Source organism: Urocampus carinirostris, chromosome 9 (assembly GCF_059441175.1).
Source record: "Urocampus carinirostris isolate Australia breed hairy pipefish chromosome 9, RoL_Ucar_1.0, whole genome shotgun sequence".
NCBI lineage: Eukaryota > Metazoa > Chordata > Actinopteri > Syngnathiformes > Syngnathidae > Urocampus > Urocampus carinirostris.
The window spans coordinates 29,273,790-29,292,489 of NC_142357.1; the positions used below are offsets into that span (position 1 = coordinate 29,273,790).

Sequence of the window (18,700 nt, forward strand, 5' to 3'; positions counted from 1 at the left end):
TGTTTTGGACATTGGATTTCGGGAGGAATCTGGTCTTTTATAGAACGGATTTAGTTGTAAAAGAAATTCTATTGTGTTTAGCTCAACCAACCTGGTCTAAGTTTAGTCAAAATATGCTAACACTAGCTGTTTAACTTAATAATGCCACGCAGAGGAGTTGCCATTGCAAAGATCTTTAAGGAGGTAGCCTACAGTCCTGAATAACATCTTGAATGTAAAATCAATTTTTGTCTCGCCTGTAGATTTTTAGTTGAGCTGATTATCTTCTGGCACCCTCTGGCGATTCGTTTATCCATGTTGTTTAATTTGCATTAGGACTGTTTTGCCCATAATACTCAGTATTTTTTTAGATAGGGACCCCATCAATTTAACTTTTCCCCACAAATTTACTCTCCCTGATAATTTTCATTGGGTAAAACAACTTTTTTTGAGTGAGGTTTTGTTTAGGTTCGGATGCTTCAAAACCTCCCAATTGGGAAACTTCTCGATTGAAGTTATCACGAATGTCAGTTCTCCAGAATTGGCCCCGCCCAATTGGCCAAGCCCAATTGGCCCCGCCCGTTTGGCGCCCGCTGCGGCTCGTTGACTGATTGGCTTCCCTCCTATTTAAGCTCAGGGCTCTCACTCACCCTTTGTCAGTCAGTCAACGAACTTCTGCACCCGCAAGACGTGTGACGTCTGTCTGGTATCCTGCTTGTGTATCCTGTCCAGTATCGATCCCGTCTATCTCACCCTGTTTGATATCTGACTCCGGTCTCCAGTGTTTGGTATAGATTCCGTCTGTCTCGTCCTGTCTGATACCTTGCTACAATCTCCAGTATCTGGTATCATTCCTGTCTATATCGTCCTGTTTGATATCGGTCTCCAGTCTCCAGTGACTAGTATCGATCCCGTCTGTCTCGCCCTGTCTGATACCTTGCTAAAATCTCCAGTTGTCTGTGTCTTGTATCTGATATCAATCCTGTCTGTCCCGTCCTGTCTGGTATCGACCCCATCTGTCCGGTTTCTGCTCGTGTAACTGGTATCGATCTCGTCGGCCTCTGGCTTCCTGTTGTTCCACGCCAGACTTCTGCCTTACTTCTTCCGCCCAGCGATTGCCGAATCACTGACATTTGTGTTAACGTGCATTACTGCCCCATTCCCGTAAAATAAAGCTTGTGTGAGAAACGTTACGCATCTGGGTCCTCCTCCTGTTGTGGTTCTGACAGAAACTAATGTTTGGTTGTTGTCTCTCCCAAGGTTCTGAGCATGCGGCCACAGCGACGCAAGCTGCAGCCTTCTCCGATCTGTTACCTCACTTCCTGGTAGAACCAGAGGACGAGTTCATCGTGAAAAACAAACCAGTGATACTCACCTGCCGTTCCACGCCGGCCACACAGATCTACTTCAAGTGCAATGGCGAGTGGGTCCACCAGGACGACCATTTGATCGTCCGAACCATAGATCCGGCCACAGGTAAGGCAAAATGTTATCATCAGGGTTTGTACGGGTGCTTGAAATCCTTGAAAAGGCTTGATGTTAGGTTTTCAGGGATCAAAAACTCAAAAACTTGAATTTTGAGTGAAGAACTCGAAATTGCTGCCATATTTCTGAACTAGTCTGCTTAAAAATGACACTGCTCTCTAGTGACTTTGCCATTTCATTTATTCTTCCCTCATGATTAACAGCATCTGGTATCAGTTTGTATGGCATTGTCTTATGAAGAGACATCGCCCCTCAAAGATCACACATAAGAGGACAGGTGCATGCTATACTTAAATGGACAGTGTTTAATTTCCAGTGCCTCCTAGTGGTACAAAAAAAGATTATTTAGGAAAGAAAGAACATGGATTTGAACAATAGGCAAACATACACTATCATACACACCTATATAGGGAGAGATTAGTCTAAAAAATACTTGTATTCGCTATTTACTCAAGATATAAAAAAAAAACATGTGTTTTGATAAATGTGCATGCAATATTAAGTCAAGTCAAGTAATGTTTATTTGTGATGCCCTTCATCACAAGGAGTCTCAAAGGGCTGCACAGACCACAGATTATTGCAAACCACAGACTATTATTACGCCACCCCCTGATCTAAAACCTACATGAGGGCAAGGAAAAACTCAAAACCTCAACATGAGGTAAATGAAGAAACCTTGGGAAGGGACTGCACATGAGGTAATCTCCCTTCCAGGATGACCAGGCCGCAACCGATGTTGCAATAACAAATAATACGCAGATATTGTCAACGTGTAATATGGGTCATTCATAAGTCATTCACAAGTCAAGTCATGTTTATTTGTATAGCCCTTAATCACAAAGAGTCTCAAAGGGCTGCACAGACAACAGATTATTGCAAACCACAGACTATTATGACACCATCACCTGATCTAAAACCTACATGAGGGCAAATAATACACAGATACACAGATAGTGTCAATATAAGATATAGGTCATTCATATGCTATAGAATAGAAGTGTGTTTTAAGCCTAGATTCAAACAGTTCGTCTGAGGTTGCAGATTGAATCTCAGTGGGCAGAGCATTTAACAGCATCGGGGCCGGAATGGAGAACGAACCTGCGGATCTCTTCTTGGCACTTGGGATCAGTAGTAGACCAGCGTTTTCAGAGCGAAGGCTCCAGACCGGAACATAGGGGGAAAATAAATCTAAAAGATATGAGGGAGCAAGTCCTTGCATAATTTTGAATAATACCAACACAACCTTAAAATGACATCTTAAGATAACAGGGAGCCAATGCAGGTTAGCTAAAAACGGGGTAATGTGCTGAAACTTTCTTGTCTTTGTTGAAAGCCTAGCTGCAGCATTTTGTACCAGCTGAAGGCTCTTGATTTTGGACTTTGGGAGACCGGACAGTAGTACATTACAGTCATGAAGACGGGAGGTAACAAATGCATGAATTATAATCTCCGCATTGGACTGGGACAGCGTAGGTCTAATTTTAGCAATGTTGCGAAGATGGACAAAAGCTGTTCCAGTATTTTTCTTAATGTGTGTTTGGAAAGACAGATGTGGGGTCTAATGTAACACCTAAATTTTTGACTGAGTCACTCTGGGTGATATTACATTTTCGATTTTCAGAGCAGTTTTTGAGAACAAGTCACAGCATCTAGATGGGCCAATAATTCACATTTCAGTCTTTTCAGGGTTGAGGCGCAAGAAGTTGAGTGTCATCCATCTTTTTATTAAAATCATATATGCAAAACGCAGATATTTTTGTGGCTCTTCATACAGAATTTCTTCTTTTAATGATACTGGATAGAATGTAAAATTGGCTTTGAACGTCCTTAAAAAGTGCTCGAATTTGACCATGAAAATGGCGTACGAAGCCTGTGTCATAAAAATGCTAAAAAGCATATCTTCCTTTGTGAAATAAGTTCACTTTATATTTAAACAGATGCGGCGTGTGCAACTTTCTGATTATAATACAAGGCAAGGCGGGGAGGTGAAGCAAAGTTTGCAATTTTCTCCCTGATTACGGCGCTCCATCAGGCCTGGGGCTTGTCCGCCGGCCCATTTAGCTTGCCACGATCATAATAAGCACATTGCTTTCAATCTCAGAAATGGTCATGATCACCTTGGAGACCTGTTTAGTTTTTTTTTTTTTTTTTTTTTCATCGCACAGCAGTCTCCCGCCTCCGCCATCAGCGACATAAACATGCGCGACACCGATATCGTGTGATTCAGCGGCGATCTGGCGATGCCAGCCACCCGTTTCGCGATTTGACATCTGACGACGTGATAATGACAGGTTTTTACCCGGGCACAAGTCAGCGCATGCACTAAGTAAACCACGGAATATATCGAGGAAGAAAATAAATTTGCAGTTCCTAATCTCATTATCAGTGTTTGGACTAACTCATTACAAAGGCATTCCTGGTATGCAATTACTGTTCTTGGTAATGAGTACTGAAATATTAATTCTGTAGCTCAACTGTAGTTACTAGCTAGAGCATTACTGCATCACGGACATTAAACTGTGAAGTACTATGAGTGTTGAAGGATTTTGCATCACTCATATTTGTCACGGTTGCCATGGCGCCCAATTGGCCCCACCCATGTGGCGCCAGCTGTGGGTCATTGACAGAGTGGCTTTCCGTCTATTTAAGTCAGTGCTCTCATTTTTCCTTTGTCAGTCCGTCAACGAACCTCTGCCCCGCAAGACGTGGGTTTTAACTCGGTCCTGTTCCCTTTTGGTATTCCCTGTCCGGTATTGTTCCCGATTATTTTTGTTCTGTTTAATATCGGTTTCCAGTTATATGGACGTCTATTTTTGCCCTGTTTATTATTCTCTCCAGTTTTCGTTCCCGTCTAGTTAGTCCTGTTTATTTTCAATATCCTGTTTCATTATCTATCTTGTCTGTGACGTCCTGTCCGGTATCGACTAAATCTGTCCGATATCAACTCGGGCAATTGGTATCGATCTCTCCGGCCTCAGGCTTCCTATCATTTCAGTAGCCTAGATGGTAGGGCGCCCGCTTTGAGACTGGGAGGTCGCTGGTTCGCGCCTCGGCCGAGTCATACCTAAGACTTATAACATTGGTAAAAAATGGCGGCGCCCTCTGTTGGCTGCGGCTGCATCGGCTCGCTACAACGGGTCAGGTGTATCGACATTTCGTTCTTACAAAGAATGACAATACAAAGGAAATTATTAAATTAAATTATTATTTCACGCCAGACTGCTGCCTAACGTGCATGACTCCCTATTTCCCGTAAAATAAAAGGCTTGTGTGAGTAACGTCGCGCGTTTGGGTCCTGATCCAGTTCTTCTGACAAGTATTGCAATTTCGATGCGATTTTTGATTTTAAAAGGAAAGTGCATTTTCTGTGCTTGTTTTATTTTTTGTGAGTACTTAACCCTTGGGTGCATGACCTACCAGTACATACACTCTTCCATGAGGGGGGTAAATAATAAGTGGGAAAAAAATAAAAAAATACTAACGGCATTCTGTCATACACATGCTTCATGAGGAATACCTATTACAACTTTTTTATTTTGAAGAATTACACAGGTTCGTGTACACATTTTCTTCTATTCTTTTTATTATGTCCCTGTTTTAGAATATTTTTTACGTGCTTGGCTTCTTTGCGAGTACATACGGTAATTTGTAACTAGATAATTTCGAAATAACTTTTTAATAATCTGATGGGTAACTGAGTTACATTGCTTATAATAAATGAACATATTTTAAAGCAGTGAAAGAACTAATCCTCCCTTGCTTCTGCTTTCAGACACGGTTAAATAAGTCATTTTTTGATTTATTTATGCTGACTTCAACCCCTTCCTGTGCCAGAATCTTTACACGCCCCTCAATAAAAACAAATTTGAGATGTTTTTTTTTATATATTCCATCTCTGTGGGGGACTGACTTTGAGGTTTGAAATGTCAGTTCTCTTCAGTTTCGGAGCTTACTCGTGTCGTTACCACAGTGCAGAGAAAAACAGTGGGGCCTCTGCTTTCGAATTTAATCCGTAGTCGGATTTGGTCGAGTTATGAAATTATTTTTCCCATAAGAAGTAATGGTAAACTCCTAAATCCATTAGAATCTATATGAGAAGTCCCCTTTTTTTTTTTCAGTAAAACGTGTATCCAGCCAGCAATTCAGTCCCATGGTGTACATGCAGTGTTCTCGTTTGCCCGCGTCCCTGCGTCCTAGGCGCAATATTTTTGCTGGGGACGCATCGTGTCAAATCAACATGCGTCCCCGGGACGCAACTTTTTTGACACGAAATTGTCATTATCATTTTTTAACAAAGATTTACCGCACTCCAAACTTTTCGTCAGCCATTGTTGTTTTTGTCTCGCAGTTCGAGTTTTTGTCTGCACGCCAATCTCGAGTTCGAGTTGTGTAGTCCGTCTCTTTTTAGAGAACCGGCTTTTTTGGCTCAACTCATTAAAGAGCAGTCTCTCAACCGACTCACTTGCTTTGATGCTTTATATTACAAGTGATTATGTTGTATAAAGAGGTTAAGAAAAAAAGGAAATATAAAAGGAGAAAATGAAAAAAGACAGGTTTGTGGTGATCCCTTTTAATCAGTATATTACCAACAATAATTGAATGCAGAAAATGAATAAGAAAATGTATTATTCTACTAAATTATATTTGCATGTATTTTTTCCTTCTACAGTGAACGTCCAAGCGACTTTATTTTTTAACTTTTTTTATAATAAACATCATCCATGTCGAGCAGCTCTGTCTCACAACAAAATGTTAATTAACAATATATATGATATAAGGAAATACATGTACAATATAACATGTTAAACTACATAAATAAACATGTTTGAAAAAAAAAAGATGTTTTTTGTATTTTGTTAGGGAAAATACGACAGTTTGTAAGTGCATGGAGCACACAAAATTTTGGGGACCCATAGATCTCTGTTGGGACCCATAGATTTTTGAGCATGCGAGTCCCCGGCACCCATCACTTTTCACAGGTAAAATTAACACTGTACATGTATATAATAATGAGACATAAATGTATTAAAACGTAAAGATACTACCAGAATATTAACACTATATTCCCATTGAAATATTTGATTTTTAGATATCCTCCTTGTTTGTTTCTGAAAGTCACATCCGATATGGTCACACCATAATTTAATTTGTACAAGTTTACTTCCTTTATTTTATTCTAGTCCCTAACATTATAGTTTTATATCACATGGTTCAGGGATCCCTTAACCGCATGGGTTGTCGGGCACCAGTGAGGATGCAACTCTGGACAGCTTTCTCCACTGTTGACAGTTCCTGGCCTGTTTTTGGGCCCTGGCAAAGTAGTCCATCCCTTAATTTTGTCGGCCCGGTTCTTTTTCGGTCTCACTCTCCTCCGGCGCCCTTGGACTGTGCCCTGGTGAATTATTGTGGCTAGTCCTGTGATGTGACCATACCACTAAATTGTCCGTCCGGGCACAGTTGGCAAGAGTTCTTTTTAGGGTCCAATGTGCCCTCTGATGTTGTTGCACAATGTTTTGTTTGTCACATGGACTAAGTAGCTAATGCCTGGAAGTTCCCTGTAGCATCGCATCTCCATGGCCTGGATTTTCTCTTCCAGTTTTGCTGTGAGACTCCATGTCTCACAAGCGTAGAGGGAGATGGAAGTAACCAGCGCTTGCATGATTCTGATCTTTGATTTCAATGCTTTTTTTCTTGTCTTTCCAGTTGGGTTTAGTGTGGCTATGGTTTGAGCTATGCTGGCAGGATTTTAGGCTCTGACCCATCTTCTGATATTTCAAGATATTTGGAAACAGGTTCTAGCTCTCTGGTATCTGGTACTGGCTTGATGCTCTGAGTTCCTGTTCGACTCCTTCCTATCCGGCAAAATCATCAGCAAAATGTAGGTTAGTGACGTTGTGTCCACCAAGACTGACTGTACCTTCATGATGCTCCAGAGCTTCAGACATGATCCTCTCGTTTTTAGTAATTTTTGCGCTACGGGGGACATTTAATTCTGGGGAGGCAATTTTCAGCATGACACCTGAACCCTCATGGTAATAAGAGGGATAATGGCCATCAGACATCAAAGTATTATTGTTATTTCATCAGGATTACATGTAAGTTCCCAAGCTCTGCCACAGCCGCATTGAACGTCATAATTTGCATGTATAACACGTCCGGCCAAGTTACGTTTTACGAACCCGTAGCGTTTTTGCAAAAAAAGCAGGGTACTAAACTATCAGCCTTCCTTTTGTGTCTTTTCAACCTTTATAAATGAGGCCCTTAGCGGCATCTAATTCTTCTGAGGGGCGTGCGCTGTAGGTAGCCATCTATTAGAGGGGAGATGTTTATTTGTTGAAATGTCACAGCGGCAACTAATTGACGAGCAACATCAATTAGAGCGCTCGGCACTTTTTTAAGGGCAAACTATGAAAGAGGTGACAAGCCGTGAATGAGGGGCCTCTGTGGCCCTCCTAAACGCTATTCTTCACCAAACATGTTCTCTCCCCTTTGTTTCGTAATACACAAACATTGTGCTCAAGTCCTTTAATTAGTCTAAACTGTGCGACCGATGAGCTAGACAATGTGTCTGGCTGCTTTTCTGGATCTTTTAAACTCCTGCCAAAGAGTGAGTATCCTTTTTCTAATTGGATTTAATTTTTAACTCTCTTTTTGTGAAAATTTAAAAAATATATTAATTATGTAGCATCATCCATATGACGCAAAAGGACAGTGACACAGGGTACATGTTATTGAAGCTTTAATGTCCTCCTGATGGTGAAAACTGCAACAATGCAATACAGTACATTGATACCATGTGGCTTTTTTGTACGCGAAAATAAAGTGTATGAACTTTATTCACCTGTATAAGTACTCTTTTTACTTTTTAAGTTGAAACATATCTAATTTCCCTTATTTTTTCTCCTAATGAATAAAGGCTAGCTTTCCGTGCAGAAAAATAGGGATCTAGTTTTTGCCTAAATAAATATGCTGGATTTTAGTATGGACTATGAAACTAATCATGGACGGAGAACTTTAATGCGCTAACTTTTCGTACAGAAATCAAAGCTAGTTTTGCACACAGAAAAAGATGGATGTATTTTTTTCCCTTCAAAGAAAAATCTAGTTTTTAGTATAGAAAAATACACCACTCAAAACTAACGGGGTATTAAACAGAGCTCACTTTGGTAATTAGCCTTAGCTTTAAATGCAGACAATCTAGTTTTTGCCTTGCAAGAAAACACTTGTTTATTGTGTAGAAGAAGACATTTTTAAAAATTAGAGAAATAGTAAAATAATATTAGTAGATTGATATTTGGCGTATAAGACACCACATATTTTTAAAGGGGAAGTAAACATTGCTAAATTTATTTGCAGAATTCAACCATAGCTTTCGATGCAGGCGAAGATGGTTCCCGTTTTCAGGGTAGCCAAATATGCTAGCTTTTAGCTTGGAAATACCTCTCCTTGCAAACAAAGATGAGTCTTTAAGTTTAGGGAACGACGATTACCCACAGCACAATGTAGTGTGACATAAAAGCATATATATCAATACTTTAATCCCTCATTTTCTGTGGGGGCTGCATTCCAAAAAACGTCATTGATGCACAGGCAGACACAAGCACAGAAGGGGTGGGGCAAATTTTGTAGCTAATCAGAAAGCATAACACAATGCATGATAAAACTCCGCAAATTAGTGAACCGCATACAGCGAGGGATTACTGTGAAGTGTTTCTCATGAGTCAATTTTCAGTCTTTATCCGGGACTCTTCTTCAAAATCAAATGTAGGTATGACGTCCCCCGGCTGAATCTTCAATTAAGGCATCGTTCCCCCCTCCCCCCAGTTGCGACCTTGCGGAGTTGGCTGCTCAACTTTGATAAGATGATCATGAATTGCGTTGTCACAGCGTTGCCATAAACTACACGTGTAGGCAACATCACATTACCGATGCAGCGTTGCCCTGCCAGACATTAATGACAAAGGACCGATTCATCATCTGCTTATGAGCGCTTATAGTCAGCATTTATTTTCTCTCCGAATAAATCTCGTCTGGCCTCCGTGAAGCCGCGGGCGGCGCTCTGCGCCGTCTTTGATGTTTAAACGTCTCACGCGGCGCTGCGAGATTGCGAAGGACACCCGACTGTCCAAAGGTAGGACGGATCCAGAGCGTCCACGTTCATCCTGTAAACAACTCGACTGTTTAATGTCAGCACCACCTGGGGGAGTGCGCATAAGGAGGATCGATATTTGTATACCCCTTAATCACAAAGAGTCTCTAAGGGCTGCACAGATTTTTGCAAACCACAGACTATTATTACACCATCCCCTGATCTAAAACCTTCATGAGGGCAGGGAAAACCTCAAAAACCTCAACATAAGGAAAATGAAGAAACCTTGAGAAGGGACCGCACATGAGGTAATACCCCTCAAGACAAGCTACATGACAAGATAAATAACAACATGCATAGATATATGAATTACTTGTATTTTTGTCAAATATTTAGGTGTGATGTATTCATGCAAATATTTATGTATACGACATATAATTGTAGGTATAAATGTATTTATTATTGTAACCAGCTCGGTGGCCTTGGGGGTATGGCGCCCGCCCCGAGACTGGGAGGTTGTGGTTCAAGCCTCGGCCGAGTCATACCTAAGACTTAAACATTGGTACCCGTTGCCTCCCTGCTTGGCGTTCAGCATTAGGGGTTGGAATTGGGGCGTTTGGTCACCTAATTACTCCCAACACCTCAGTTGGGTTGAGCAAGGGGGCTGGGAATCCCCTCCTTTGAATCAATCTCCCAAAAAGAGTCAGAAATGACTCCAGCCGACTCCCACTATGGGGATATGGCTGTGATATATATATATATATATATATATATATATATATATATATATATATATTTATTTATTTATACATTTAAATTGTCATATGGCAGAATTGGCCCACACTATTTGCAGACCGGTCTCTCAAATTCCCCTTCAAGCCAGAAGATGTGACAAGCTCAAATCCCTGTGCGTGTTATTTACAGATACAGCCTCCAGGAGATGTTGAAAGGTTAGGATTAGGGAGCAGAGTTATTTACTTGTGAAAAAAAAAAATATATATATATAAATATATAATATATATATATTTATATATATACATATACATTGTCTGTGTGCTGCAAAGACTTGCCAGGCTGTCCTCGCACCCCGGACTCCAAACTTAGATGCGTTGCTTGGCAACATCAGATATCAACATCGCGCCATGTCCAAGTGGAGACCAGAAAAGTCTGATGTAAATCCGACTTTATTGACAATTTACACGGCGGGAAACAGTGGACAATCGCCTTCCCAAAATAGCCCGGGAGGAACTTTGTGATTAGTTCCACCCGAATTACAGTAGTCGCCTGCTCTGCCCACGCTCTGCGCAAAAACTGCAGGAATGAAGTCAGCTCAAAGGCAAACATGTGAACTCCATGACAACGCGGCTCTTGGTTTCATTGGCTGGCGCGGTCAAAAGGGAGTCGAAACTCTGCCGTAGGTGGCGGCCCGTGTTCGATATGAAAATCTTTTCCTTATTTGATGGATGAGAGGCCCAATGATGATCAATCATAGTTGTGGTGTTGCACAAAGGCTGGAAAGTCTAATACCCAAAACTATCAATATTATATTCTTTGATATATGGTAAGCTGCGCCACAGTCAGAGCAGGGCCAATGTTAGCCTTTACACAGTGAAGAAATATTCTTCACCCAAGGAGTCCTAATTGCTACTCCTCTGCATTGAGAGGATCTAGCTGAGGTGGCTCGGGCATCTAATAAGAATTAACACATAGCCAAGACACCCCACATAAATTTTGTCCCTGGGCTTCAAAGCATTCAAATATTTTATTTTCCATTTCTGGTGTCTGTCCATGGTAGGTTTTTTCCAGGTATGGTGTATTACCAAAAATATTTTGTAGAATAAAAACACAACAACAACATTCAGCAAACGTTTACCGTAAATTCTATGCTTAAATTTGCCTCATTGATTTCATTGTTCCTGTAGGAGCCACGCCCTGATCCCCACAAACTGCCTGCCATTCGCTACTCGTGACACACAGCCAAATATGCACATTTAAGATGACACCCTGATTTCAGTATTTTATAATTGTTCATCTTCTTTTTAGTTAGCTAGTTCTTACGGTAGGTAGAATATTTACATGGGGAGTAATTCAGTAATTCATTTGAGACAGCGTGACCATAACTGTCTCATCTCATCAGCCGTACCCCTTATCCTCATTAGGGTCGCGGGGGGGCTGGAGCCCATCCCAGCCATCTCCGGGCAGTGGGCAGGGGACACCCCGAACTGGTTGCCAACCAATCGCAGGGCACACGGGGACAGACAACTCACTCGCTCATTCACACCTAGGGACAATTTGGACTCAGATATATTTTGTAAGTATGTACAAACGCCCTTAAGAAATTTCCAATAACAGATCAAGGGATGTATGTGCAGTGTTCTCGTTTGCCCACGTCCCTGCGTCCTAGACGCATTATTTTTGATGGAGACGCATTGTGTCAAATCAACGTGCGTCCCCGGGGACGCAACTTTTTTGACACAAAATTGTCATTATCATTTTTTAACGAAGATTTACCGCACTCCAAACTTTTCGTGAGGCAGATACGCCATTGTTGTTTTGGTCTCACGGTTGGAATTTTCGTCTGTACGCCGATCTCCAGTTCGAGTTATGTAGTGAAAGTCGGTTCTTTTTAGAGAACCGGCTTTTTCGGCTCAACTCATTAAAGAGAGCCGACTCTCAAACGGCTCACTTGCTTTGATGCATTATATTACGAATAATTATGTTGTATAAAGAAGTTAAGAAAAAAAGGAAGTATAAAAAGAGAAATGAAAAAAGACAGGTTTGTGGTGATCCCTTTTAATCAGTATATTACCAACATTAATTTAATGCAGAAAATGAAGTCATAATTTGAATAAGAAAATGTATTATTCTACTTAATTATATTTGCATGTATTATTTCCTTCTACGGTGAACGTCCAAGCGACTTCATTTTTGAACTTTTTTTTTATAATAAACCTCATTCATGTGGGGCAACTCGGTGTCTCACAACAAAATGTTCATTAACAATATATATGATATAAGGAAACACACGTACAATACAACATGTTCAACTACATAAATAAACATGTTAGGGAAAAAAAAGGGTTTTTTTTGGTATTTTGTTAGGGAAAATACGACAGTTTGTAAGGTAATGGAGCACACTAAATTCTGGGGACCCATAGATCTCTGTTGGGCCCCATAGATTTTTGAGCATGCGAGTCCCCGGGACCCATCACTTTTCACAGGTAAAATGAACACTGTATGTGTCAACTGAAATTAAGCAAGAGTGCTTAGCAACCAGAGGGAACTATTCTTAATTTTCTGCCTTTCTAGCGGAGTGACATGGTAGGGCACCATATACTAACTATAGTAGAGTTAAGAAATGTTCTTTATAACGTGTCGCACTACTCGTTTCTGATGAAAATAATTATGTTCCAGGAACACGTTCCTTTGTAACATGTCAGCTCCACCACTGCTGATTGGGTGGCAAGGAATCTGCAAGCCCCGTGGGGCATTATCTTCATGCGGGTGCATGTTAAACGTAAATTAGAGCATGTTCCAGGGAATTAAAATTGACTTTATGAATGTCACAGCAATAACTGGCTGTGACAACACGTCGTGATTGGGAAATATAATATGTGCCACGTATTGAAGAATAATAAGTGGAATCAATGGTTGGCAATTTCCACGGATGGATTTTTTGAGAAGTTCTGTTCCAGGCAAAGGTTTAACTAACACACCATCAAATAAAAAAAATATGAATCCAGAAAATCATTCTTAAAATGAGTGAAATGATCAGGCAATAGCACAATTTGTTTTAATTTGTTTTGCTTTTTGAAAATGTAAAAATAAAATATATCATCATTTTATAATTTTATTGGAAGAAAGAGAAAGGGCTCCGCCCACGATCCGGTGTTCGCGAGGCGTGAGGCGCGAGGAGCAAGTCGCTCTCGTACTCTGATTGTGATCCGAACACGGAAGTGGAGCTTCCAAAGCGAGCGATGGCGGTGTCAAGGACAGAAAAACAATTCGATAGCTGGGACAGGAGAGCAAAAACGTGGTCGGGGTCAGAAACGCGTCGTAAGCCAGGAGAGGAGAGGAGACGTGGTTGGGGACAAAAACGGGTCGAAGCCGAGGGGCAGACGGGAGCAAAAACAGGTGAGAGTCAGGGTCGAAAAAGGCTTGCCTAGTGTTAACTGAGGTTTGCAGACGGACTGACAAAAAGGGACAGATAGGAGTGGGTTAAAATAGGGATAGGGAGCCAATCAGAGTCCAAGTCAGTTGGCGCCAAAGGAGCGGGATCAGGTGATTCTCATCGGTAATTATGACAGAAATATAGTCAAGTGAGAAGAGTAATCCTTAAAATTAGCAAAATTATCAGCCAATATATATATATTTTTTTTGCAGTTTTGTTTCTTCAAAAAACAATAGCAAATTGCTAATTTGTTACTTTTCTATCTGTGGTTGCTATCAATGTTATTGTTAAAAGAATATGTAAAGAAATACTCAAATGTTCTGGATTGTAAGGTGCAACAAAAACAAAATTTACCGGGAAATTGGAGAGTGAGCTTTATAAATTGGTGTGTTTTATAGTCAGAAAAATACAAATTTTATTGCAAATATTGTTGACAAATTGTTTGATTTGGTTTGATTTAGTCCTCATTTTGCACTCCAACTTGCAAGAGTTTTGGTCATGCAAGGAACAACTCGGTCTTTTTCCCTTGGTTTTTAATTGAAAATCAAGGTAGTAATGAAGGGGTTCCGGGTTGACAGTAATTGACAGGGATTTATTAGTTGGTCAGCAGGGAGTTAGAAGGGAGTTAGGAGTTATCAGGTTGAAAACCAGTTGCGTTTGACCGTCAATCTAAGGACTTTGCTGTTAGATTCTTCAAGCTTTGCTTGACAAACCTTTGCTTGTATTGTTTATTCGAGCACATGTTGGGTTTTAAGTATATATAAGGCTGTTTATGCGGTAGTTCCTGTCACCTGACAGGAAGTTGTTTTATTCACTGTTATACTGAGCCTTGTAGGTCCAGATAAAGATAGATAGATAGATAGATAGATAGATACTTTATTCATCCCCAGAGGGAAGTTCACATTTCCAGCAGCATCCCTGAGCTGAGAACAATACAATAATAAAGCAAAAAGAATACAATATACAAATACCCAGTGTGACGTGCAAATGCCCACTGTAGAGTTGTCACGGTCGCCATGGCGACCAGTCTGCCGCGCCCCCGAACTCAAGCTGAAGCAGATCAGCTGATTGCTGGTCTGCTACTTAAGGCTGGGTTGTGGGTTTGGCGGGCGCTGGCTCATTACACATTCCCCGGTCTGCTATGCCTTGTCCTGTTTTAGTTTTTAAAACATTTTCCGTCTGTTATGCCCTGTCCTGTTGAGTTCGTGCCGGAGGAACTCTGTACCGTTCTGTTCTGATTGTAAGAATGTTTTTGTTTGTCTTGTCCCTGACTTTTGGACAACTTTTATTTTGTTAAATAAAACTTATGGATCGTCACGCAATTGAGTTCTCCCTTCCTGCCTTCTGCCTCCGTTCTGGTCCGATCACTCCTTCCACTCCATTCCGCCTCGTGACAAGAGTGTTATATAGAATATCTAAATAGTGCTACACAGAATACATATTGCAATAAAATTCTGTAATATGCAATGTAGGTGGTGTGGTTTAATGTGGGCTTTTACTCTGCCGGGTAGAGTTAAAGAGCCTCATGGCATGAGGAAGAAAATATCTCTTCAGTCTGTCCGTAGTACAAGACAGTGACAGCAGTCTGTCGCTGAAACTGCTCTTCTGTCTGGAGATAATGCTGTGTAGTGGATGCGATGGATTGTCCATGATTGACCGCAGTTTTTCCAGTGCCCCTCTCTCAGCTACTGCTGTTAGGCTGTCCAGCTCTTTGCCCACAACAGAGCTCGCTTTCCTAGCCAGTTTATTGAGACAAGAGGCATCCTTCTTCTTGACGCTGCCTCCCCAACACGCTGTCGCATAGAAGAGGGCGCTTGCCACAACTGTCTCATAGAATATTTTCAGGAGCTTTTTGCAGATTTTGAAGGAGGCCAGCCTTCTGAGGAAATAAAGTCGGCTTTGCCCTTTCCTACATAGAGCTTCTGTGTTGGCAGTCCAGTCCAGTTTGTTGTCCAGCTGCACACCCAGGTATTTGTAGGTCTGAACAAATTCCACACATTCTCCAAAGAGTTGTGAATGAAGATGTGGGTGATTTTTCTTGTTGAGTCAGTTGACATGTCAAGCATTATCAATCTAATAGAACCGAAACATTGAAAATGCAAAAGCACTCAATATCACCTTGGCAAATTCCAAGAACGGCGTGACAATTTCTCCTTTTGCAGAAGTTATCGACTTTTCTTTCATTTTCCAGACATTCGTCTCTGTTTCACTATTTTAGATCATTTGAAAATATTTACTCTATTTCAGGGACACCTATATTACAAAATATTGCCAAGAATTCAAAAGTGTGCCTTATAATCCCTTTATAATCATAAAGCCTGATAAGCGGTGTATTTTTGAAATACAATGTTTTTTCCCACTATATTAAGAATCATTGGTCAAGAAAACCGAAAATATATTTAAAACAAACACGTGTTTAAATAACAAAAAATAATCATTGACCTTGGCTTAGGTTTATTAAACAACTTTAATCATTTGCAAAGTATATTTTTTATCGTGTTTTGAAATTCTAACAGAAGCCTCAGGGACTTCCAAAGGTCTTTAGCATGTTTTAAAAAGTTAGATTAACGATTCCTCCAGTTTATGCAGTATTTTCCGTCCCTTAAATGCTTAAAGTATCTACAATTTGTACTTGTCTCAGTTTAAATTTCATACAAAAACAAGAGTTCTCGGGTCATAGAATCTAATCATTGAAATAGATAAATAAAAACATGATTCACACGTCTTTGAAGTTAATCCGATATTCATTAAAATGCCGTATACCGGCGTCGATCCCCATAAATAAAAATGAGCTCAATATGAAAAAAATCCAATAAGAAAATTGCTTACAAGGCAAGACCTTATATAAAAAGGAGGACTCGGGCCCAACGTTTGAAATTCAGGGACGAAAGTTGCCATTGATCCGGTTGCAGAAGATAGCAGGAGACACTGGGCGCAGTAAACTGTGTCTCGGATAAAGATAAATTGCAGCCTCAGATAGGCGACCGAATTGGGTACTTGTGGGCGTCTTTGATGGGGGTACATTTGTCATTGATTCAAATCGTGTAATGTAGAATACAATAACATATTCCCGGCAACATTAATGCAGACTTCTTTATTATAATATTCTTTATTAAGTAAAGTAAATCGGTCTAATCATGCCCACTGAATTAGATGCATTAATGTATGGTTAAAAGTGTTAGCAACAGGGTTAGCTTGACATTAAACTACTACATCTCCCCATCTGAGTGTACAGCAGGGGTGTCAAACTCATTTTAACTCGGGGGCCACACAATAGAACAAACATTCTGTTGGGGGCCGGACTATTAGATTAAAGAGAAAGAAAAAGAGATATGGAAATAAGAGAAAGAGGGAGGGAGGAGAGAGGGCGGGACAAAGAAAGAAAAAGAGAGAGAGGGAGAGAGCGTGAGAAACAAAAGATTAAAAAGTCGTGAGAGAGGGAGGGAAAAGAAAGGGAGAGGAAGAAAGGAATGCAAAGAGAAATAGAAAGACAGAAGGAGAGAAAAGAGAAAAGAAAGTGCGAAGGGTATGAAGAGAGAAAGAGAAAAGAGAAAAAAGGAAAAAAGGAAGTTAGAGCAAAAGAGGCTAAAAGACACAGAGAGAAAGAGATAAAGAGCAACAAAGGAAGAGAAAAAAAGACAGAGACTGAGTGGAAGAAGAGGGGTGGAAAAGAAAAGTAAAAAAAAAGAAAAAAGTGAGAGAGAGAGAGAGAGAGAGAGAGAGAGAGAGAGAGAGAGAGAGAGAGAGAGAGAGAGAGAGAGAGAGAGAGAGAGAGAGAGAGAGAGAGAGAGAGAGAGAGAGAGAGAGAGAGAGAGAGAGAGAGAGAGAGAGAGAGAGAGAGAGAGAGAGAGAGAGAGAGAGAGAGAGAGAGAAATACAAGTACAGTGTCAGAGGCACATCAAGTTGACATATTTCAACCTCCACTTTGTTTTTCTCTTGCGCTTCTCTGAGTGTTGTCTCACGGGCCGGATTCAATCCCTTCTGGACCGCGGGCCGCCTGTTTGACACACTCGCTGGATACTAATTTCATATTTTTTGAAGTAGGGATTGCAAAGTGAAATTGCTGCACAGCATAGAATAGAAACCTACTGTAATGCACAGCTTAACCATTCTGATTTCCTCTTACTCCTGATGAAACCATTAAACTGACAATTTATAATATTGTAGCACTAATTATTTTTAATATGCATCCATAAGATTAAATGGCGATATAAATAAATATAAATGTAAATATACCTTTGGTGTGACATGACTTGAGCTGATCAGTTGGAGTAGCGGGTGGATGCAGAGGAAGTGAGGAGACAGTGACAGCTGTATTAAAATGAAATTGATTTCAAATCTCCCACTTGTGAGGAGTGTCATGGACTTATAAGATGTACTTGCTATAATCGCACTCTTGTTTTTAATCGTCCGGACCTTCCTTCGGTAATGGCCTTGAAATTTAGCCAGCGCACCTATTTATGTGCCCTCTTTGTATTTCTCGATAATCGTGTATTTTTCCTTCCCCTGCACGTCTTGGGTCCCAAAGGAAATAAATACAGTATTCTATCGCTAACTCTTTACAGAGCACACATGATTCTAAACTGAAAGGGGAAAAAAGGCATTGTGGGAGGCAATTCAGTCAGTAACATATATGCAGTATAATGATACCATGACGCAAACCAATAAAATCCCAGGGTTTAATATGAAGTTGATTAATAGCAGACAGGCATCTTGGAGACATAACTTTACATACATCTTAACCGTATATGTTTTTGGCAACAGAAAATAATTAGTTGTTGCCATAAAGAGGCCGAAAAAACATCCACCATAAAGTAAAAAGGTCTTAAGGCGGGGTCGCTGTATCCCTAAAGTCTAGGGTATTCATAGCAGGTCAATGCCTACTTCTTATCCCCGTATTTGGTGTTTTTCAGTCTCTCAGTCACAAGATTTCGTTCTCACTCTCGCCGGATCTCATTATTCAACCATCAATTCCG

General features: G+C 40.6%; 1 protein-coding gene across 3 annotated transcripts in view; it reads left to right on the top strand.

The window, feature by feature from the left end:
• unc5a (unc-5 netrin receptor A) overlaps positions 1–18,700 on the top strand; it is a 361,826-nt gene that overhangs the window by 153,322 nt on the left and 189,804 nt on the right. For all 3 annotated transcript variants that reach the window (XM_088343440.1, XM_088343441.1, XM_088343442.1), the window contains exon 2: positions 1,240–1,455. In XM_088343440.1, coding sequence (XP_088199566.1) covers positions 1,240–1,455 — 216 coding nt within the window. The remainder of the gene's footprint in view (positions 1–1,239; positions 1,456–18,700) is intronic.